At 57.2% G+C, this 23,102-nt stretch overlaps 1 protein-coding gene across 1 annotated transcript; it reads right to left on the bottom strand.

Annotated features, from left to right (window-relative positions):
- Nucleotides 1-10,959: 10,959 nt before the first annotated feature.
- On the bottom strand, nt 10,960-22,375 carry SMPDL3A (sphingomyelin phosphodiesterase acid like 3A). The gene is made up of 8 exons (XM_078855169.1): nt 22,212-22,375; nt 20,205-20,418; nt 18,013-18,157; nt 17,184-17,280; nt 15,606-15,784; nt 15,021-15,201; nt 13,492-13,628; nt 10,960-12,149 (listed from the first exon to the last, which is right to left on the bottom strand). Exons 1-8 carry the CDS (start codon nt 22,324-22,326, stop codon nt 11,718-11,720), a joined length of 1,500 nt encoding a protein of 499 aa, XP_078711295.1. The 5' UTR covers nt 22,327-22,375; the 3' UTR covers nt 10,960-11,717.
- Between the last annotated feature and the right edge of the window lie 727 nt (nt 22,376-23,102).

The following is a 23,102-nucleotide window of genomic DNA, read 5'->3' as shown; positions in this document are numbered from 1 at the left end:
ACCCGCACAGAGCGAGGGAAACCTGTATTGATCAGGGCGGCCGCTGGAATGGAACCGTGAACTTCTGCTGCAAGTGGCGAACGCGCTCCCTGTGGGCCGCGTCATTGTCAAAGCTGCGCTCAAATTCCCCTCTCCCCGTCCTTCTCCCCCCCCCCACTCCTATCTGTGTCTCTGGAAGAGGAAACGGACCCATGTGCTTCTCGCTACGAGAGTAATTTAGGGAACCCAGTGGCTTCAGATTGGAGACCGGGAGTCAGAGTTCGGCAGAAGGTTTCAATTAGCAACTCAAAACGCAATGTATAACAACAAACGAGGCATTAACCTCGTTGTGGAGGATATAAGTAACTCATGAAAGAAGCAACGCAACACGGCACCTTCTACTCCTCCTCACATCTGTCGCTCCACACGATATAAACAAAGTAAATGTGTTGCGTGTGCAGCTTCTGTGCTGGGTCTATTAGCTCAGCTTCGAACTAGGACCCGCATCTGACAGAGAGAGAGAGGGGGGAAGAAGCTTTGCCTATAAACATCTCGCTAGCTGTTCACCAGCATTGATCCAAGCAAGCTCGACACTGCTGATGAGAGGCTGAATGTCGAACCCAGTCCTGGCCTAGCTCGCCAGCACGGCGGCAGTGACCACGTCTGCGTGTGGAGCCGAGACGGGCCAGGGCGCAGGGCAGAGGCTGCTCGGGAGTGGACTTGGCTCTCACGGGAGGCCGCGTGCCGCTGTTTTCACGCCGCTGCGGTCAGGACTCTCCATGACGAATGCCGGTAGCAGACTCGTCGTGGGCAGCTCCCAAAGAGGCCCTCGCCAGAGGCTGCTTCATTCCTGGAGAGTAGCTGTGTTTTGCTTGACTCCGTTCCAGGATTAGGAAATAAAAATGTCAGGATATATATGAATTAAATAAAAGTCTCTCCACAGTCACATAAGTCTAAGATGCGAAGAAGACCCACACTGTAAACCCACACCTCAACGAAGAGCACACGGACATACTCCATACATTCAGACATCGTCAGCCGCGATCGATCCACTGCTGGATGAAGGCCGTCGCCAGCTGTCGCTGTCACACGATGGATAATTGACAGTAAAAATTCACTGCGTAACAAGAAAAGTGTTCCTGTATAGTAAGTGTTATTTCCTAGTTGCTTATACCTCAAAAGTACAGAAAATGGCTATTATTCCCCACATACTTTGCTTTTGTGATCAGGACAATGACATTTTGAAATGTACATCTTTCAAATGAGAAATCGTGCGCACTTGTGTCTTTCAATCACATAAAGTCCTTGCCTTCTGGGAGCGCGTATTTGACGTGTAGGAGACATGTGTGTACGGTATGCTGAGGAGGAAAATCATCTGCTCGCGTAGTTATCGCGTTCCTGACAATCTCCCCACGCGACGCTAAATGATTCCCGTGCGCGAAGCACGAAGCGCCCCGTGGCCCCGCGGCCAGAAGAGGAGCGCGGGGCCCTCCAGGGCGAGAGGCCGCGCGGCCACTGCCAAGAGCCGCGCTCGGCAGCCGTCTGCGACTCTTCCGGCCTCTCCCCCCCCCCCCGCTCTCTTACTCACTCACGGGGCCCACTGCTCACTCGGTTGTGTAACCTCTCAGCCCCTTGCCAAGCCACTGCTGGAGCATCGCCTCGGCGTTATGGGGGGCGTGGGGGGCATGGGCCCAGCACCGGTTCGGATGCCACGTACCACTGATGGTAGCCGTGCTCGGGGATCGAACTCGGGTTGCCGGATTCATAGTGCAGTGCAAAAACCGCTGCGTTACCACTGCACTCGCATTTCAACATTGTAGCCGCTATGTGAGCGAACATTGTCTTCTATATCTAGCCTCACAATATCGACTGTGGAGAAGGAGGGTAAGTGCAATGGACAGCACTGTGAGATGATGGCCGTTGGTAGAAACTAAGGATGGAGTGGCAGCCGAATGAGAGAATGCGCCCGAGAAAATGGAGCGATGCAATGGGTACCGTGTCCAAGAGCAGATCGTTTCATAGCAGATCCTTGAGAGGTGGTTTGGTTTGGGAGTGGCCTGCATCGAGCAGTGGATAGATCACGGTTGGTGTTTTTTTCTCGAGGTCACGACCCTTAGCCATAAGTAACGACCGCCAGCGCGCACACGTGGCTTTTTCACGGTTCCATTTTAACTTATGGAGTTTATTTGTAATTATTTATCTCTTCTTTTACGTCTCTGGAAGTCGTTCAGCCTCCCAGGATAAATGCGCTCGCGTCTCGGGCGCAGATGTGGCGGCTTGGCAAGAGGATCGAGCGCTCAAGCTCCGGATGATCCTGGGAGCGCCTTTGAAGCGAAGCCTCTGGCGCGCTGCCCGTGTCTCTGGCCGACGCGTCCCCCTCACCTGCGCCCTGGCCGAGATTCGTCGCGGCTGTGTCGCGTTGGGTTTCCTTTGTTTAAGAGCGGCGGCCAAACGCGCCGCGGTGTCACCTCGAGGTCGGTGGACCCACAGTCGGAGAGAGAGAGTGAGTGAGAGAGAGTGAGAGAGAGAGTGAGTGTGAGTGAGAGAGAGAGATAACTCCCGTGTGGATTTGAGTTCCGTCTGAATTTGAGAATGCGGCGTTTCCCGTTGCTCAGCAATTCGCGGTCCAACACCAACAACACGACCACCAATACCACCAACACTACCCCCAACACCACCAAAAACACCAACACGACCACCAACACCACCACAAACACCAACACGACCACCAACACCACCACAAACATCAACACGACCACCAACACCACCACAAACATCAACACGACCACCAACACCACCAAAAACACCAACACGACCACCAACACCACCAAAAACACCAACACGACCACCAACACCACCAAAACCACCAACACGACCACCAACACCACCACAAACATCAACACGACCACCAACACCACCACAAACACCAACACGACCACCAACACCACCACAAACACCAACACGACCACCAACACCAACACAACCACCAACACGACCACCAACACCACCAAAAACACCACACGACCACCAACACCACCAAAACCACCAACACGACCACCAACAACAACACCAACTTAATGGCATGCCCCAGGTTCAGCAGCAGAGTCTCCAATATCAGCAAAACGGCACGAACTCTCTCTCTCTCTCTGCCGAAGCCCTCTCGTCGTGGCCGGCAGACCTGGACATTGGCACCAAGCTGCCGAACTATCTTGCCGCTGCCAACGCGCGCAAGAACACAACCCATCAGCCGCACGGCCCTCTGGGAATGCGTCATTTCAGCCGCGTTGATTCATGACAAGCAACAACTCCGAGCCGGTTCCGACACGCGACGTCTCGTCAGCAGAGCCGGGCTCGCTCGGGACGTGAACGCCACGTGTACAGATGGACGCTTACATCACAAGCCAGGCGCAACCTTTGTGTTTCCTATCGAGACGGAGCGGAGCCGCGCTTGTTTTCGCTCACGAGGAACGGCGGAGACGGCCACGCAGCGGCACGTGGGCCGCCCACGTGCTCTGCTCTCGGCCAGAATCCCGATCGCCCTCGTCACATGTTTCTGCAATCATCGCCCTGCGACTGATGCGTTCACGCTGTTGTTGTGTGTTCTTGCACCTCGCGCGATCGACGCATCTGGAAGCTCCTCCCGCGTGGGTTGTTAACGCTGCGCCCTCGAGGCTGCGTTGAGGAAATGCCTCGATGGCTCCCAAAGGCAGACTGTGCAGCATCAGTGAGCATTGGCGACTTTACTGCGGTGATGAGTCCCAGTAAGGGCGAGACCCCTGAACAGTGGTCTGTCTCTGTGTCACCGCTGCCGTCAGTTCGGGTCACATTTGCTCACAACCTACTTCATGGTGACCTAAGACATTGCAGTTCTTCAGAAACTGTTGATGGTTCTTGCATAATGCACACACACACATACACACATACATACACACATACATGCGAGTCCTGAGCGCGTTGTGGCCCCGTTTTTGTGTGCGTGTTTACTGGAAACGAATTCAAACGTTGCCTCGTGATGTCGAGGCTCAGCGAAGTCGCAATTCCGGATAAAATCTCCTTGGTCTGCGCGCTCAGGCGCACGGATTGCATTCGGAGTCAGCCGCACGTGGCTGCCTGTAACCCAGCGCTGTGGAGGCATCAGCGAGGGTTGGTGGATCACCGCAGGAACGTCGTGAGAGACCCTTTACTGTTCGCGTCGAGGAGGAGCCATACCCTGACACGCCACGAGAATGTTGTTACAGCAAAGTGGGGATGCAGCATTCTCTGGAAGCTCGCGATCGCGTCTGCAACGCTCTCCGCCTCTGAGTCGCTCCACCAGCGGGACTGCGGGAGTGAGGGCGGAGAGAGTTTCGGACACCAGCGGTTCACAGGTTCACTTCGCGCCCCAGTCGCTCTTTGCTATCGACTCCCTGCCCCTGTTCAAGACCTGTGTGCCCTCTCTACCCCATGCCTCTAACTGCCTGCCGCACTCTCACTCTCTATGGCACCTCACTCTGTGCCTGGATACGCCCCATCCATCAAGGCGGTGTGGTGTTATTGTAAAAATTGAGCTCATATCGACGTTCAGATTCATTAACAGCGTTTGCTTCCTATACAAAAGCAGCGATTTTGTTTTTTGTTGTTGTAAAGAAATGCAACTCTGTCATTGATCTTCTAGAAAGTTTATCAGCTCTGTGATGTTTCCCAGATGACGGCTCACCACTCACTCACTGCCTTGCAGCAATTTTAAATTTCATTTCGCATTTTATAATAAATGTGTGAGCACTCTCTCGTTCTTTGGCCTTGTGTGTGTGTCTGCACGGGGGAGCGGTAACGCAGTGGTTAGCGTATTGTGCTACAAACCCGGCGACCCGAGTTCGATTTCTGCTCCCGACCAAGACACAGTGGCGAATTTTTGAACTGGTCCTGGGTAGCTTCTAGGTCGACTCAGCCTCAAATGAGTATATCGTGCTGTATATAAAATAGCAACACGAGGGAGACAAAGGATGCCGGGCGAGGTCCTGACCACCCACCCCCTCGTGTGATGTGCCGGCCTTCATAGGTTCTCGCTAACAGCACTTGCCCCAACAGTCTGTTAAGGCCACACGTGGCGGCGGTGGTGGCGGTGGTGGTGGTGACCCAGATTCTGGGAGGGGAGCGACCGTGGTGGCGGTTCGCGCTGCGTACCGCGTGTGGCTGGCGCGGTGCCCGGGGCTGGTGGCGCCAGATTTCACAAAAGGGGCATTTGGCGAGGGCCCAGAAGTGCGCGCCTGTGACCCCCCAGCACTGCGGGAGGGCTTCCTTCCCGTGGGCTTACAGGCGCAGTACCGGGGCTCGCCAGCAGGATGTAGGACAGCAGAGCAATTGCCATTAAATAATTGCGATGCCATCACTGTTGCTCGTAACGTGAGCTCCACCCTAACTTGAGATGGACAGCATCCAGTGAGCTCAGCGCCTCGACCATTGAGACGGAGCTCCACCGTTAGCACGACCGCTGGTGATCTCCCCTCATCAATCTGGTACATATTTGATCGACCCCGGATAGAGATATGATGGGCTGAGTCAATTCTCCCCCCCAACATCCCCCACCCGAACATAAATCCGAACTCGCAATCTCCCGATTACGAGCCGCCCGGGAACGGGGCATGCAGCTGGCGTCGTTCATTGTTCACGCGGTCCCTCGGGACCCCGGGCTCACGCTCCACTCACTCGAGGTCCTTCGCAAGTGGCAGCTACCGGCGGCGGGAGGTACCACTCGAGTCTCGTGCGCCAATTACACCGCCTGCACATTCCTCCTCCTCCTCCTGCACTTTCTTCCCCGAGTGCTTCCCTCCTCCTCGCTCCCTCCCCCCCTCTCTCCGTTTCCTCCTCTCCGCATCTCCCCCCATCTCCCCCCCTCTCTCCGTCCCCCCTCTCCCCATCTCTCATTCCTTTATCTCCTCGCGATCACCAAACTTTGTCCCAGTGGCAAATTTGCAGCGCGCGCCTCCGCTACCTTTTTTGGTAGCGCGATGCTTGATCATTATTAATATTATTGCTGCGATGCTTTACCACGTGTGCGTTTGCAGCATTGTGTACGTCTGTGTGTGTGTACGTCTGTGTGTACGTCTGTGTGTGTACGTCTGTGTGTACGTCTGTGTGTGTATGTCTGTGTGTACGTCTGTGTGTTCGTCTGTGTGTACGTCCGTGTGTGTGTACGTCTATGTGTACGTCTGTGTGTGTGTCTGTGTGTGTGTCTGTGTGTGTGTCTGTGTGTGTCTGTGTGTACGTCTGTGTGTGTGTATATGTATGTGTGTACGTCTGTGTGTGTATGTCTGTGTGTACGTCTGTGTGTGCCTGTGTGTACGTCTGTGTGTGTGTGTGTACGTCTGTGTGTATGTCTGTGTGTGTGTCTGTGTGTACGTCTGTGTGTGTCTGTGTGTACGTCTGTGTGTGTGTGTATGTCTGTGTGTACGTCTGTGTGTGTCTGTGTGTACGTCTGTGTGTGTCCGGGGGGAAACAAAGGCGGCCGGGCGGGCGTTCTCCTGGCCGTTCTTCCTCCTCGTGCCTCCGTTCACGGCCTTAATAGGTTCTCGCTAACAACACTTGCACCGACAGTCTGCTGAAGACTATACGGAGCGCCTTTGTCTGTATCTTGTGTGAAGGGTGCCGTGGTGACTCCGTGGTTAGCGCACTGCGCTCGGGAGTCAGCGAGCTGAGCTCGATTCCCGCTCACGGTCAACATCAGTGACGAATATTTAAACCGGTTCTGGGTCGACTCAGGCTCATGAGTCATCTGGTGCGGTGTGTAAACATCAGAACTGGAGAGACAAAGGCGGCCAAGCGTGGTGCTGGCCACATTACCACCACCGTCACGGCCTGGATCGGTACTCGCTAACAGCACTTGCCCTCTGGTATCTACGCTAATATGAGAGCTATTAGATGTGTGAGTGAGTGTGCGTGCGTGTGAGGAATTAGCGATTCCCCGTACACCTCAGGAGGAAGGAAGTGAGGTATGCAACGCGTTAGTGGAACTTCACTGGGCTCCGTCCGCTGCGTCCGTGACGATCTGCAGACTCGTGGTGCCATGATGACTCAGCGGCTCGGCGAGCCGAGGCTCGGGAGCCGCATGGGGCGGCTCTTTCACGACTGTTTCGCGACGTTCCTGATCAAGGATCACGGCGTCGTATCACCGCAGCGCATTGCGCCTCTTGAAGGAGAGATTTTGTTTCTTACAGATGTCGGAAACAACGTCTCTGCTTGTTATTATCACCGCCGGCCGACCCCTCGACATTTTAAAGTCGTGAACGCGTCTGGAGAGCCAGCTCCCATACTACTATAGTACTGTACTGTATAAGTAATATAGTACTGTACTGTCTAGTACTATATAGTACTGTACTGTCTAGTACTATCGTACTGCACGTGGTATAAACGCGCAATGAAGCGGCGCGCCGCGTGGGGTGTTGGTCGATTGGTGGTGCGTCAGCGCGCTGTTCGAGTGGCCGTGTTGGTCCATGCCTTTGTTGTGACGTCTTTATCGATGCAGCCACGCTACTGAGTCGAGGGACTTTAGCCTTAGGCCCCCCGTAACCTGAGTCCTGCCCTGACTCATCGGCTGAACCCCGGATTGGAACCCAGGCCCCCAGCGTCGGCGGCTCGGCTGCGCCTCTGATCTATGAGCGAGGCGGCCGCCTGTGGAGCTCACGTGGCGCTTGGGAGCACGCGAGCGCCTGTGATGGACGCGTCTGATGGAGACAAAGTCGTTTTTCCACTGCCGTGTCGTGTTTTTTTTTCCATTTTACTTCTCCTGCCCATCAAGTCTGGCGGTAGCCGGCCCCTTGAACCGGTGCTACTGGTAAACACGGCTGCTGCTGCTGCTGCTACTGTCAGCCCCGAGGCCCATCGCACTCAGAGGGAATGTATGCACATAATAGAGGCGTTTGGGTTATGAAGGTAACTTGCGTTTCACTCAGGCCGGATGGCAGCCGCAGCAACGCTCGTGCCTCGCTGCAAGACGGCCACCTGGGTTCGATTCCCGACTTTCCTGTGTGGAGTCTGCGTGTTCTCCGTCGGTTCTGCAAGGTTTGTGTGTGGGAGGGGGGTAACACACTGCGCTAAGAACCTGACAACTCGAGTTCAATTTCCACTCAGCCAACATTTGTGACAAATATATGAAGAGGTTTTGTGCCTCCCCTAGGTCGGCTTAGCCCCAAATGAGCACCTTTCGCTTGCTGCTAAAGGCGACATGGGGGATCTTCGTGTCTTTGTGTGGAGGTTTGACGTTCTCCCCTCGTTCTGCATGAGTTTCCTCCGGGTTCTCCGGTTTCCTACCAAGAGCTAACAACCCAACCCACGTACACGCGCAATGTAACTGGTGGCGACCGATAATAGAACTTGGCAATGCGGAGAAGTGCAATTGGGATTACGCGAGCAACATCGCCCCCCCCCCGCTACCGGCAGGCTGATGCCCGCTTGCAGGCCACGTGCCGAGTCACCTCGCGCCGCGCATTGGGGCAGCTGCCTTTGGGGGTGCCCTTCGCATTGTCCGAGACGGGGCGCGACGAACGGAGCTCGGAGTTGCTGACGCGTTGAAGCCAGAAGAGAACTCACACGAGTGTCGGTGTGTGGAGAGCTTCTGTCGCACTGCTTGTCGCCATCCGTGCTAATCGGAAGCGCGACGAAGACGGGGCCGTGCCCTGTTTCCCTGTCGTGATCCCATCACGGGCTGTGTGTGTGTCTGTGTGTGTGTGAGATTGTTGATGTTTTGGCTTTGCCGATACGATGTTGACATCGACTGAATCACCGTCAGCTTGGCGGTTTGCCAAGCCCGTTTATGGCAATCGTGTGACAATGACCAAATTAAAATGTTCAGCCCCCTGTCATTCCACTGCTGGATGAAAGCCTCTCCCACTCCGTGTCGATCACAGAGGTCATACTTCCCCACGCTGGTCAGTACGGATGTATGGCGTGCGCGGTAAATATCGAACACAGGTCGCTGCGCTCGTAGACATGGGCCGGATGGATCGTTCGTCGGCGGTGGCGGGTTGGGAGAGGCCTTCATTCAGCAGTTGACTGATCATGGCTGCTGTTGTGTTATGGATGATGATTTGTCTTCTGCTGTGACCCCCCCCCCCCCCCCAGGGGAGACTCCCGTCCCGATTGGCCCTCGCCAGGCTGAGGACGGCGCGGCGTGCGCGCGACGCGACCCGCCTGGCCGCGAGAATTCGCCCCGGGGCGCGACGGCTCCGGGGACCCTCGGCACCGACATCGCGGACGGAGAGAAGCGATCTGCGGTGGTGATGGTGGCGGTGGCGATGGTGGCGATGGTGGCGGTTGTGGTGGAGGTGGTGGTGGTGGTGGCGGTGGTGGTGGTGGTGGCGGTGGTGGTGGAGGTGGTTGTGGTGGCGGTGGCGATGGTGGTGGAGTTGATGGTGGTGGCGGTGGTGGCGGTGGTGGTGGAGGTGGTGGTGGTGGCGGTGGTGGCGGTGGTGGTGGAGGTGGTGGTGGTGGCGGTGGCGATGGTGGTGGAGGTGATGGTGGTGGTGGTGGCGGTGGTGGCGGTGGCGGTGGTGATGGTGGCGATGGCGGCGGTTCCTCCGCGTGCCTCGAGCGTCCAGCGCGACCGCCACACCGCTCCCCCCACGCGCCCTCTCTCCTCCCCACCTCGCTCCATCTGCACGCCTCAAAAACAAAGAGACAACAAAGATCCCCCGTATAGCCTTGACAGGCTGTTGGGGCAAGTGCTGTTCACCTTTGGAGGCACACGAGGGGGCGGGTGGCCAACACCACCCTCGGTCGCCTTTGTCTCCCTAGTGGCGATGTCTACACACCGGACCAAACTAAACGGGAAGCATTCCATCTGACACCGTGACATCGACACGCAGCCCTCCTCTCCCCAAATTGCGGGGCCCGGGGCGGTCGCTCGGATTAGCCATACCCCCGGGACGGCTCTGCAGCAGAGGGAGCACAGCGACGCACGGCGACATCCATTCACCCGGGGAAGCCTCGCCGAGTCCCAAGACGCCTTGAAAGGAGTGTCCTGCAGTAATGTCCGGATTGTACCGATGGAATTCCAAAATAAAAACAAATGCTTTGATGATGGATGCTGTTGCTGCGTTCACTGTGATGCACAATGAACGACACAACTCAACACGTTCCTCAATAGTAACACGTGAGTGGTCTTAAATATAATATATATATGAGGCGACGTTTCGGCAATGCTCCTTAATGGCACGTGGAGGGTGAGAGGCGGGCGCGCGACGGTGTGGGGGCAGCGGTCCCACACTGCCGCCTGCTGCTCGAGAACGAGCACAGCAGCGCTCTCCTCTCATCTCACTCTACTCCCCTCCACTCACACCTCTCCACTCTCATCTCACGCTACTCCCCTCCACTCACACTCCCACCTCCACTCTCATCTCACTCTACTCCCCTCCACTCACACCTCTCCACTCTCATCTCACGCTACTCCCCTCCACTCACACTCCCACCTCCACTCTCATCTCACTCTACTCCCCTCCACTCACACCTCCACTCTCATCTCACGCTACTCCCCTCCACTCACACTCCCACCTCCACTCTCATCTCACTCTACTCCCCTCCACTCCCACCTCTCCACTCTCATCTCACTCTACTCCCCTCCACTCACACCTCCACTCTCATCTCACTCTACTCCCCTCCACTCCCACCTCCACTCTCATCTCACTCTACTCCACTCCACTCACACTCCCACCTCTCCCTCTCATCTCTCTCTACTCTACTCCCCTCCACTCTCGTCTCACTCATCTCTCGAATCCCCTGAGACGGATGCCTCTGCTCCTCTTCTCGTCGTCGTCTGTCCACAGCTTCACCCCGATTCCGCGCCTCTCGACTCGCGGGAGGCGGATATCAAAGAGCTACGTCTGAGATCATGAACCTCTTCCAGTGACCTCTGGTCGACGCACAGCAGAAGAGGAGGAAAGGCTTCCGTCTCGAGAGATTGGAGAGAGCGAATGCGTTCCACTCGTTCTCTAAGAATGACACCTTTATTGGGGCTCGCGTTACAAGCTCGCAATCAGCCGAGTGACTCGTGGTCGACGGCAACGCGGGCAGTGCAAGCGGGGGAGTCGGCGACTCAGTGCAAAGATTTACATCGATGTCAGGGCGATTCGTAAAAACACACACCTGGCTCCACTGGGTGAGACGCGTGGGGCGCATGGGGGAGGAGGGGGTAAGGGGGGGGAGAGAAGACCTAAGAGCAAACGGTGGGAGACCGTCAGGGCAGATCTATGGGTCTCTGTGTGAATGTATATTTCTCTATGTGAGTCTAAGTGTATCTATGTGAGCCTAAGGGTATCTATAGGTCTTCTTGTGAGTATATAGTTAGCTGTGTTTTTGGGTCTTTCTGTGAGTTTATGGGTCTCTATGTGAGTTTATTGGGTCTCTGTGAATACTGTGAATCGGTCTCGATGGAAATCTATGAGCAGACCGTGGGCGGCTTGGCATTGCAGATCTTGGAGGTCACTGCGTGGTCGTGGTGGTGGTCGTGGTCGTGGTGGTGCGGTATTTTATTGATCTTCAATGTGAGGGGGGCGCTCGTGGATGAATGGACGTCTGACGTTGAAGAACGATAACAAAGCAAATCAACAGGGTGCTTACACCCGCGAGCGTGAACACCCAAACAACAAACAAACAACAACAAATCGGCCGCTCGCTCGCTCCGTAGTCGGGACGCGAGTGCCGACGGCCGGGGAACCCCGGCGGAGCGCTCGCGGGCAGCGCGGCGCACACGGAACCGCTCCCGGCTCTCAGAGGAGAGCGCGAGCCGGGCCGGCGCCGCCCATCCCGTGGCCGACTCTCATCCTCGCCGCCGCTCCGACCTCGCCGCCGAGGCGGCCCGCGGCCCACCAGCGTGCGTCGTCGCGCGCCGCGGCGCGGTCGACGACGCACGCCTCGTAGCCGTCGCTCCCCACGTGCAGCGCGGCGCACGCCAGCCGGAGCCGGCACGGCCCCTGGCACCAGCGGTCCGCCGTGAAGCTCACGAGGAAGTGGCGCGCATACAGGGCGAAGGCGGCGTCGGCGGAGGGGCCCCGGGCCAGCATGAGGCGCCCGAGCGCCAGCAGGCTGCCGGGGCGCAGGTCGGGCAGGCCGAACGCCTCGGCCATGCGGTACTCGAGGGCCCAGGAGGCCTTCCCGCGCTCGTTGGCCTCCGTCAGGTTCAGGTAGAACTGAGACAGCTCCTGCGAGAGGGGGTGGATGGGGGTTAGAGGGGGGGGGGCAGGGGTAGCGGGGCGCCGGTGGCTCGCGGGGGCAGTGGGGGAGACGGCTACCAGAGTCGCTCGGCCAATCAGAGACGTGGAAACGCCGAGCGAACGTCGCGAACGGAGGGCTGGAAGCAATCGGGTTGACCTGCGTTGTCAACTCGGGTTGAGTCAACTCGACTTGTGATGAGTTAGCTGAAGCTAGTTCCAGTCAACTCCAGCTAACTCGAGGTAAACTGGTAACCGTCAGGCAGTCACCGGTGCCAGAAGAATGTTTCGTAATGAACGCGCCGATCGACTTTGCCGCGGACGTACACACCGCACGGCGCAGGCCTAAGTCACCACGTGCTTCGGCGCAAGGCGCAGCACCTGCAAGTGCTCACTGTCGCCACTGCTGGCGGAACGGGGTCTCCACTAGAGGCGCTCCAGAGTGGTGCCGTGTACGCTGCCAATAACTGCCCCACCGTGGCGGCTGCCTCCTCCGTCTCTCGGTTAAGAAGCCAAAGAGGCCGTCTCGATCACTCCACGACGTTTCTCTACGTGCGTGCGGAAAAACTGGAATGAACCGGTTCTCCACACGGTTACCAGTGATGCAAAGCAACCGCCTGTAAGTGCGCGAGTCTGTAACGAGGTCCGTCTGGCTTCCCGCAGCCAAACGCGCATGCATGCACGCACGCACGCACACACACGAAGACAACGATTCCCTGTATAGCCTTAACAGACTGTTCGGGAAAGTACCGTTAATGAGCACCTATGAAGGCACAGCACACAAGGGGGTGGGTGGCCAACACCACGCCCGGCTGCCCCCGTCTCCCCAGTGGCGATGTTTACACACCGTCTAGGTGCTCTTTTGAGGCTGAGTCGACCTAGGGGGGCCCATGACCAGCTCAAATAATCGTCACTGGTGTTGGCCGTGAGCGAGAATTGAACTCTGGTAGCCGGGTTCGTAGCGCAGCACCCTAACAGCTACACTACCACTCCCAACTACCACACACAACACAACCGCCATTCGCCGCTAAGTGGCGGTGACGTCACCACGACGCTTGTGCCAGGCCATGTGCACCTTGAGGCCACGTGAAGTGTCGAACGCCCGCTGGCAGGAGGTCACGGGGCAGAGCCAGCAGGTGCCATGGGTCGACTGACTGAGACGACTGGCTGATGCACCACCTGTGCCCCCTACTGTGCCAACTTGCTGTGCTTTAGCCACCGGCACTCCGCTCGTTGTTGTGAACGTCGCTCCTCCGCCCTCCGTTGTTGTTGGAGGTGCGACTGCCTCCAACTGCCCAGTACCACACACAGACACACGCACATAGGCACGCACCTCAATAGCCAGGTCGCGCTGACTGTAGTTGTAGGAGCGGAAGCCGGGGTTGTTGGCGAGCGGTATGGCCACCGAGCCGTTGTTGGAGCGCCAGGGCGTAATGGCCGGAGACACGAACATGCTGCCCAGAGCCACCCCTAGCACACAGCCAGAGACACAAACACGCTGCCCATAGCTGCCCCTAGCACACAGCCAGAGACACAAACACGCTGCCCATAGCTGCCCCTAGCACACAGCCAGAGACACAAACACGCTGCCCATAGCTGCCCCTAGCACACAGCCAGAGACACAAACACGCTGCCCATAGCTGCCCCTAGCACACAGCCAGAGACACAAACACGCTGCCCATAGCTGCCCCTAGCACACAGCCAGAGACACAAACACGCTGCCCATAGCTGCCCCTAGCGCACGGCCAGAGACACAAACACGCTGCCCATAGCTGCCCCTAGCACACAGCCAGAGACACAAACACGCTGCCCATAGCTGCCCCTAGCACACAGCCAGAGACACAAACACGCTGCCCATAGCTGCCCCTAGCGCACGGCCAGAGACACAAACACGCTGCCCATAGCTGCCCCTAGCACACAGCCAGAGACACAAACACGCTGCCCATAGCTGCCCCTAGCACACAGCCAGAGACACAAACACGCTGCCCATAGCTGCCCCTAGCACACAGCCAGAGACACAAACACGCTGCCCATAGCTGCCCCTAGCACACAGCCAGAGACACAAACACGCTGCCCATAGCTGCCCCTAGCGCACGGCCAGAGACACAAACACGCTGCCCATAGCTGCCCCTAGCACACAGCCAGAGACACAAACACGCTGTCCATAGCTGCCCCTAGCGCACGGCCAGAGACACAAACACGCTGCCCATAGCTGCCCCTAGCGCACGGCCAGAGACACAAACACGCTGCCCATAGCTGCCCCTAGCACACAGCCAGAGACACAAACACGCTGCCCATAGCTGCCCCTAGCGCACGGCCAGAGACACAAACACGCTGCCCATAGCTGCCCCTAGCACACAGCCAGAGACACAAACACGCTGCCCATAGCTGCCCCTAGCGCACGGCCAGAGACACAAACACGCTGCCCAGAGCCACCCCTAGCACATGGCCAGAGACACAAACACGCTGCCCATAGCTGCCCCTAGCCCACAGCCAGAGACACAAACACGCTGCCCAGAATGCATGTTTTTTGGGGTTAGATCGCGTAAATATATAAATGTGTCGTTAAACCCACCACCACCTGACACAGCCAATTAGTAAGGGTTGTCACGTAAACAGAACGTGCCAATTCATTACTAGTACAGCACACCGGTTGTGTGTTGGAGAGCAAATCCACAATGTTTCCAATCTGAATACGGCCTCCCCCAACTAGCATCATCAGGCGACAGCCAGAGTTGTGGAGAAATCCACCCTTTTTGTTCCTTAAATAGAGAGATAGATGTGACGTCATCACTTGTGAGCCAATCAGGTGCGAAGACAAGAGGGGTTTGATTCACGTAGTAATGCAATAATGCGCTGCACCTGCGGGGCTCTGCAGCACCATGAAGCAGTCGGTGTGCAGGTGGCCGTAGAGGTGAGCGGCGATCACGTCCGCAAACTCGCTGAACACCGCCACGAGGCGCGCGTTGTACTCGGGCCGCACGAACGTCCCGGGGCTCAACTCGGGCTTGTACCCCGGAGGGACGTGAGCCACAACGTACACCTACAGGCAGAAAGACGCACACATACAGGTGCCAAGACGTACACATACATGCGCCACGACATACACTTACAGTCGTCAAGACGCACACCTACAGGTGCCACGGCGTGCATCTACAGGCACCACCATATACACTTACAGGCAGCACAGCATATATATCTTCAGGCGGCACGGCGTGCACGTACGGGCAGCACAACATAGACATACAGGTGCCACGACGTACACCTACAAGTGCCGCGCCGGGACTCATCGTGCCGCCCCCCACCACCAGACCTGCCACCTGCCCCCAGCCCCCCACCCCCAGGCCTGCCCCCAGCCCCCAGGCCTGCCCCCAGCCCCCAGCCCCCCACCCCCAGGCCTGCCCCCAGCCCCCCACCCCCAGGCCTGCCCCCAGCCCCCCACGGCACCTTCTCCTGGTGGTGGCGCGCCAGCGAGAGGACGTCGCGCAGCCAGGCCAGCTGGCCGCCGGGGTCGGGCAGGCCCAGCGTCTGGTGGTTGGGCGTGTAGTACAGGTTGGTGTTGAGGCTGACCACGCGCAGCGCCGCGCTGCTGCTCGCACCGGGCACCAGCTGCGTGTAGAAGCCGGCTGCGCGAAATGGGGGCAGGGGAGCGATGGGGGGGGGGGGCGGCGGGAGACACGGCAGTGGTGAGTCGATCGATCCGCTGCTGGATGGATCGAGGCTCGATGAGTGGAGGTGGAGCGAGCGAGTGTGGGAATCGGAGTCCGCCCGGGCCGACTCGCGCCACGGGGAGTTTATTGTTCATCGATGATTTACGTCTGTGCGATATTTTCGATTTCTTGGGCGACGTGGTTGCTCTTGCATCGATTTATATTTATTTCACTGTCGAATCTGTACTCCTACCAGCAAGAAAGATGTTCAAACACCGTTTAGCACTTGACATCAAGTCTGCAGTGTAGAGGTGTTACGTAACGGGGAGAAACGGGCAGTTACACTGGGGTGTCTACATCCACGTCCGCAAACGGTTACCACCCTGGGGGGCTGTCTGGGTGGGAGGCTGAGATCCCACACAGCCCCGCCCCTCGAGGGCATGTTGGTATATAAGGCGAAGAGCGAGAGAGCTCGAGGCAGTCGTTGGGTATAGATCAAGATGAAGAGCCAGTGAAGACTGAACTACCCTGACTCGCTGTTCTTGTAAGAGCCGAGCAGGGCAAGCCACTGGCGACCTCAGAGCAGCGAGGTCTGATGTCCTTGTGAGGGCCAGACTCGTGTGGCTGAGGGTCGGAACCTGCGCCGAAGCTGGGCCAGCTTAGCTAGCCTACATTTGGGGAAGGTCTGGGATAGAGGGAAGTAAGGAGTTAACGGGGAGCGTTAGCTGGGGAACACTTCCTCTAATAGACCGGGTGAAGAGGCCGATACCTCTTCGAGTGTTAGAGTCGTTACTCTGCTGTACTGAATTTTATTGTAATAAATACGTGTTGCCTCCATCAACTTCTCCTGCGTCACATACGCCCGTTACACATGCAAACAAACGTGCTTAGGTAATGTAGACATTCACCTTGAAACTGACTGCCCTACACCAGTGACAGCCTCATCTATGGCCTTGTCTGACCACCGGTGTTCGACCAGAGGACAACGCCAGAAGGCGAACAGCACAAAGACAACGCCAATATGCTCGACCCGACCCGTGAGTGCTTTGATAATTGCCTACAGCAACCGTGCTTGGTCTTGGTGATGTTTCCCTGAAGGACGCTACAGAAAAACCAATGATTATTGTTGTTACTCTTGACCACAATTCTAGTGATGTACCCAAGAGACATTCTAATGGGGGTGGCTACTGCCTCTGCTACATTGGGACGCTCGACCACGCATTCCATTATTCGTGAGAGGTTGGCTTCGTGTGGGAGGAAAGCGCAGAGCCCGGAGAAAACTCACCATGCACAAGAGGGGTTCGGACACTCGAAGCTCCGCATGGATAGATTCAAGAGTGTACTGTGTGTGTGTGTGTCGCTGTGCGCCACTCGCCCTTCCTGAACAAGGCCTGCGACTCCTCCGTGAGCCAGCCGCTCCACATGTCGGCGACGCGGTCGTACAGTTCGCTGCCCGCCACCGGGTCCTGGTCCTGAAACAGCGACAGAGACAAAGATCTCCCCGATAGCCTCTACGGGATTCTTGGAGCCAAGTGCTGAGTTGGGCCACATGCCGACTTTGTACGCTGCAGAGCGTGAGCGAACGAGTGAGTGTGAGTGAGCACGCATTCTGTGTGAGAGTGGGAAGCGGTAGTGTAGCGGTGAGCGCGCTGCGCTATGCGCTCAGCGACACGGGTTCAATTTCCGCTCGCGGCCAACGCCAGTGACGATTATCTGAACCGGTCCTGGGCCTCCCCTAGGTCGACTCAGCCTCAAATGAGTACCTTGTGCGGTGTGTAAACATCGCCACTCGGGAGACAAAGGCGGTCGGAGGTAGTGCAGGCCACCCACCCCCTCGTGTACTGTTCCGGCCTTCATAGGTGCTCGCTAACAGCACTTGCCCCTACAGTCCGTTAAGACTATATGGGGGAGCTTTGTCTTTGTGGTATTTGCATGTTATCTCTGTTCTGCATGGGTTCCTCCCATAGCTAAATAACCACATACAGTGTAACCGGTATTGGCCAAACATCCCAATGCTGGAACATTAGACTGCAAATCGCTCAATTAGATCCACAGCAGCAGCATCAGCATCACCCGCTCCACTGTGAAAACTTATCAGGACCCTCCTGCACAAGAGCCTTGAGACTCTGAGGCTTTCCTGGGTAAACAAGCGTCATTATTAATAATAATAATGATGATGATGTGAGTGGTGAGGGTGGTGTCACCTGCGGCCAGTAATCGTGATTTCCCAGCGCGGGAATCACGGGCGTGTTTGGGAACGTGGATCGGATAAGCGCCGTGAAGTTGCCCATGATCCCAAGCACCTCCTGCGTGGACAGCTCCTTAACGGGCAGGTGCGGGGGGCTGTCCCTGCCGCGACGGGAGATCACACGGAGTCAGATCGCGAGCGCATTATGCCACCGCTGCCACCACGGAGCCCACCAAACAACTCGGGCTTCCTCTCTCACCCAGGCTTCTCAGGCTTTGATTGGTCAGCTGGAGTTTGCACGTGACCAGTGATCCACAGCTAAGGCGACAGTGTCAGGGTGAGGTCATCACCTCCTGTACGGAGAGCGTCCACGATCGGCGGACGCAGCCCACGCCGCCTCCCATCAACTCGAGACGGACTCTGGTCACAGATTGCCTTTCTCGCCGTTTTATCTCAACTTCACCCCCCCGAATTGGTTACGGCTCCGACGTAAAACACACCACAGTGCAAGTTCCACAAACTCCCAGCTGTCTTTGTCTCGAGCCATCCAGAGAACCCTATCGAGATGAACCATTTCCAGGGAAAGGGTCAAGGCAAACGGAACATAACGAACAGGGGTTAGCAAAGAACAACGTGCGGGAACGTGCGACGATTTCCAGGAGTTACAGGACGATGAAATAACGCAAGTCACGTGAACAAGATCTCCGTTAAGGGCAGCAGAAAGTGGGTCTGGCTATGAGATCAACACATTCCTCGCAGCTAGCGGTGAACGTCCAGACGCCAACGCTCGGCCAATGTGGTGTATACGACCACTCATTACTCCTCGCCTCGGCCACCTATTCAATCCCATTGTGCGATCGTATTTGTATGAAGTTCATGGACATTCACCTTTAGCCCCCAGTAAATCCACTCCTGGACTGGCGCATGGTGAACCGTGACGGCCCTGTGCCCTGCGCCTCCCGAGTTCGTGATCATGAAACGATTTGTCTGTTTACGTGAAAACTGCGCGTGTTACAAACTCTTTTTGTTTGTTATTAGAACAGTGTTGTCAGCCCAAGCTCGAAATTCTCGGTCTCGGGCCTAAGCAGGGCCACCGAGGCTGCGAGCTCACGGGTAGCAGACGTGGGCCGGGCAGGGTGGCGAGGGCGCAAGCACGCAGGGTTCGAAGGTCGTTGGCATGGACCGAGTGCAGTTGCAAAGGTGACGAGGCTGCCAGCTCATCTACTGTTGAGGTATCTCTGTAACACCACAGTTGGCAGATCTATTTTGAGGAAATTACAGTCGCTGGTACTGTAGTGATGAGCGCCAGACCAAAACACGGTATCACGAGGTAGACGCGAGGCTAAATACCAACGGCACGCAGGTACATTTTGTGTTGATATGACGGATGTACCCTCATGGCACCCGGCCACATCCATCAAATCGCTGTTTGCCGAAACTCAAAGAAACGTGAACCGGAGCAGAAATCAACCGCGACGCGTCGACCCACGTACCACCAAATAAACTATGGACAGATGGCAGGCAGGTTTTTTGGGTGAGATCGCATAAATATAAATATGTCGTTAACCCACCACAGCCAATTAGCAAGGTTTGTCACGTAAATAAAAACGAGCAATTGATTACAAGCAGCCTCATCAGGCGATTTGCCAGAATTGTGAAGAAGTCTTCCTGTTTGCGTCTGAACGCTTGGGCGGAACAGCGTGGAACGTGCGCGGAGGGCGGGGGGAGCGTGGGGGGGGAGCGTGGGGGGGAGCGTGGGGGGGGAGCGTGGGGGGGAGCGTGGGGGGGGAGCGTGGGGGGGAGCGTGGGGGGGAGCGTGGGGGGGGAGCGTGGGGGGGAGCGTGGGGGGGGGAGCGTGGGGGGGGAGCGTGGGGGGGAGCGTGGGGGGAGCGTGGGGGGGGGGAGCGTGGGGGGGGAAGCGTGGGGGGGGGAGCGTGGGGGGGAGCGTGGGGGGGGAGCGTGGGGGGGGAGCGTGGGGGGGGGGAGCGTGGGGGGGGAGCGTGGGGGGGAGCGTGGGGGGAGCGTGGGGGGGGGAGCGTGGGGGGGGGGAGCGTGGGGGGGGAGCGTGGGGGGGAGCGTGGGGGGGGGAGCGTGGGGGGGGAGCGTGGGGGGGAGCGTGGGGGGAGCGTGGGGGGGGGAGCGTGGGGGGGGGGAGCGTGGGGGGGGAGCGTGGGGGGGAGCGTGGGGGGGTAGCGGGGGGGGGGGTACCCGGTCCACACGAGGAAGTCCGGGTCGGGGTCGAGGCTGCGCATGCTCTCCAGGGCGGACTGCACGAGGCGCCAGGCCGAGTCGCACATGTGCGAGCCGAAGGGTCCCGCGTCGCGCACGGGCAGCCCCCGAGAGGAGCGGCACACCGACTCCGGCGCCGCGTCCGCCCGGTAGCTCGGGTCCAGGTGCAGGTCGCTCAGGTGCCAGAACACGCCTGCGGGTGACGCGGGCGGGAAGACGCGCGGTGAGGCACGTGTGGACGCACGTGGAGAGACACACGGGTACACGCAGGAATATAGACGTGGACACGTGCGGGGAGACGCGCGGCGAGGCACGCGAACACGTGCTTGCGGGGTTGCTCAAACTGAGAAGAAATACGGGAAGTGAGGAAATTCACTTCATGAACAGCGCTGCAAATTTCGGTTCTGGAAAAATATTACGACAGGGTCGTCGTTACGATAAACGGAAGTAATTTCCAAAGTCAACGAGAACAACTTTACGAGGAAAGCTGCAGAGTTGGGCTCGTAAAGAGTTGAAGGGTGAGGAAGGTGGGGCGAGTCGGGAGAGACGATGGGCCGCGCGAGGCCACAGGCCCATGAACAAGTCATTGACAGCAACCTGCGTCAGCACAATCAGCGATCACAGAGGCATCGGTGGACAGGGCCAAGGGAGGCCACACAGAGCGACTTCCTTGGGCGTCGAGGAGCCATTGGGGATCATCTCCCATTTACAGCCCTGCAGGAGAAGTGGTGGAAAATGTCACCCCTATGATGGGGGCGAGTCTACCCATAGAACAACCTACACAGTGGTACCTATTTTATCAACCTAGAAACATGATGGGCTGAGTAAGCCCCCATAACTTGGGTTGATCTCCTCCGGACCACGCTCATCCTACGGTGATCCGTCCGAGTGACCGTTCCGCGAACGAACGGAGAGAGCGAGGTCATCACGAGCGAGGTCATCACGAGCGAGGTCATCACGAGCGAGGTCATCACGAGCGAGGTCATCACGAGCGAGGTCATCACGAGCGAGGTCATCACGAGCGCGGTCATCACGAGCGAGGTCATCACGAGCGAGGTCATCACGAGCGAGGTCATCACGAGCGCGGTCTGCCGCCGTCTCCTGGCGAGCCGGGGAACGGCGACCCTCCTCGGAGCCCGCAGGGATACGGGAGTTTGGCAACCCGAAGTTGCGGTTCACCGACCCATGCCCGCTGCCTTCCACACTTCGTGATTACGGGCCACGTGCAGCGTAGCCGCCGCCACTGCCATCCGGCTATGACGAGAGAGTGTGTGGGGAGCTGAGGGAGTCGCGCTGGGTGCTGAGTGGTGAGGGAGTCGTGCTGGGTGGTGAGCGGTGAGGGAGTGGACCGCGCGCTGTCGCTCTGGGGCGAGCGCGGCTACGGGAGGCGGCGCTGGGTGCGGGGGCCTCGCTGGAGGCGACCCGCGGTCGTGCCGGCCACGACCCACGACCCAGATCCCCCCTCCCGCTTACAGAGACGACAACTCGCACCGTCCCTTCACGTAAACACGAATGAGCAGCCTTGTTTTTTTACACATCCCATCAGCAGCTCGGCCTTCTGGCAGCGCGTGATATCAGCAGGATAGGTTCAATACAAGCACCACCGAGGTAGACGTGTCCGTCAGCGGAACACGTGCGAGATAGCGCCCGAGTACACCGTGGTGGCACTGCGGAGACAGCTCGCTAGACGATGAGTGCGAGCGGCTCACGCAATCGGAAAGTAACGAGTTCGAATCCTGATGGGGATTGACGAAGCCCATCATCACTTCGGGTCGATAAAATAGGTACAGGACAACTTTGCGGTGAAGTCAGCTGTGCTTGTCCTATGGATAAACCCGCCCGCACCAAATCAATGTGAAATGACCATCACTGAGGCCGGAGCTGTGAACGGGAAATGGGCACCGATGTCTCAGTGCTAATTTGAGCCGGAAATCACCAAACTCTCACGGGAGTAAAGTTGACCACAAAGACCCCGAATGGGTTTACCTTTGCCTCCACGAGCCCGGCGGAGTGCCGCTGCCATGGCCGTGTGGAGGAGGCAGCTGGCCCCGAGGAGCACGAGGAAGAGGAGCCTCCTCGGCAGGGGCGCTGACGCCGCCATGTGCTGCTCGCTGCTGCTCGTGGCGCTGCTGTCCACAGCCGCGTCCGGGAACTCCTTCCCAGCGGGGGACCCCCCCCCTGTGACGTCACCTTCCCAGCGCGCGAGACCCCGCCCACGGCGAAAGAGAGATTCAACACGTTGTCTATAAATAAACAAATATATATATTTTGATGTAAAGCTTTCGTGACTGCAGGCATTCATGTTCTTGGTTCTTTCGGTAAAGTCACGTAGAAGGGAAATAAAAAACATATAAAACAATCAAAAATTATCACGACGTTTCGACTGCAACACAAGCAATCATCATCAGGTGTGAAATCCACAGCAAGAAAATGTACCCACGTTTTTCAATAACACCGTGGCATGAAAAGGAAAAAATACAAAAGGTGATAGTTTGGGGAAATGGCCCCTTCTCTATAGCACTTTGTCATAGCTCTTCTTCATAATACAAAGGCCAGAGGCACGAGTGAGTCATAGGGACTGAACTCTTCACAATGTTGTCTTCATTTAAAACATCGTTTGTTAAAGCATCAAAATGTACACACTATTCAAGTACATTACTTTCTATATCAATATGAATACAAATATTATTTGCTGATAGTACGTTGGTGCACAAGCAAATATATATATATGTTTTAAAACTTAACACACGTCATTTGATATGCTATATTTAACGAATGTGTTCATTCTTTTGTATATTGATAAGGTATGAGGCAGCGCCTAACTAATACATTTTAATTAGGCAGGCAGGTTCATTAACTAACTTATGCATATCAATT

The sequence above is a fragment of the Lampetra fluviatilis genome, chromosome 4 (genome assembly GCF_964198595.1).
Source record: "Lampetra fluviatilis chromosome 4, kcLamFluv1.1, whole genome shotgun sequence".
Classification (NCBI taxonomy): domain Eukaryota; kingdom Metazoa; phylum Chordata; class Hyperoartia; order Petromyzontiformes; family Petromyzontidae; genus Lampetra; species Lampetra fluviatilis.
Note: the sequence above shows the minus strand (reverse complement) of the source record. Positions and strands in the feature narration are given on the sequence as shown.

Bases quoted from the DNA above. Each gene is read 5' to 3' on its own strand.
- SMPDL3A (XM_078855169.1), bottom strand. From the start codon at position 22,326: ATGGCGGCGTCAGCGCCCCTGCCGAGGAGGCTCCTCTTCCTCGTGCTC. The intron at 18,158-20,204 runs GTACCCCCCCCC...CCGTCGCGGCAG, and splicing joins GACTTCCTCGTGTGGACCGG to GGACAGCCCCCCGCACCTGC. The intron at 17,281-18,012 runs GTGACACCACCC...TCGCTGTTTCAG, and splicing joins ATCACGATTACTGGCCGCAG to GACCAGGACCCGGTGGCGGG.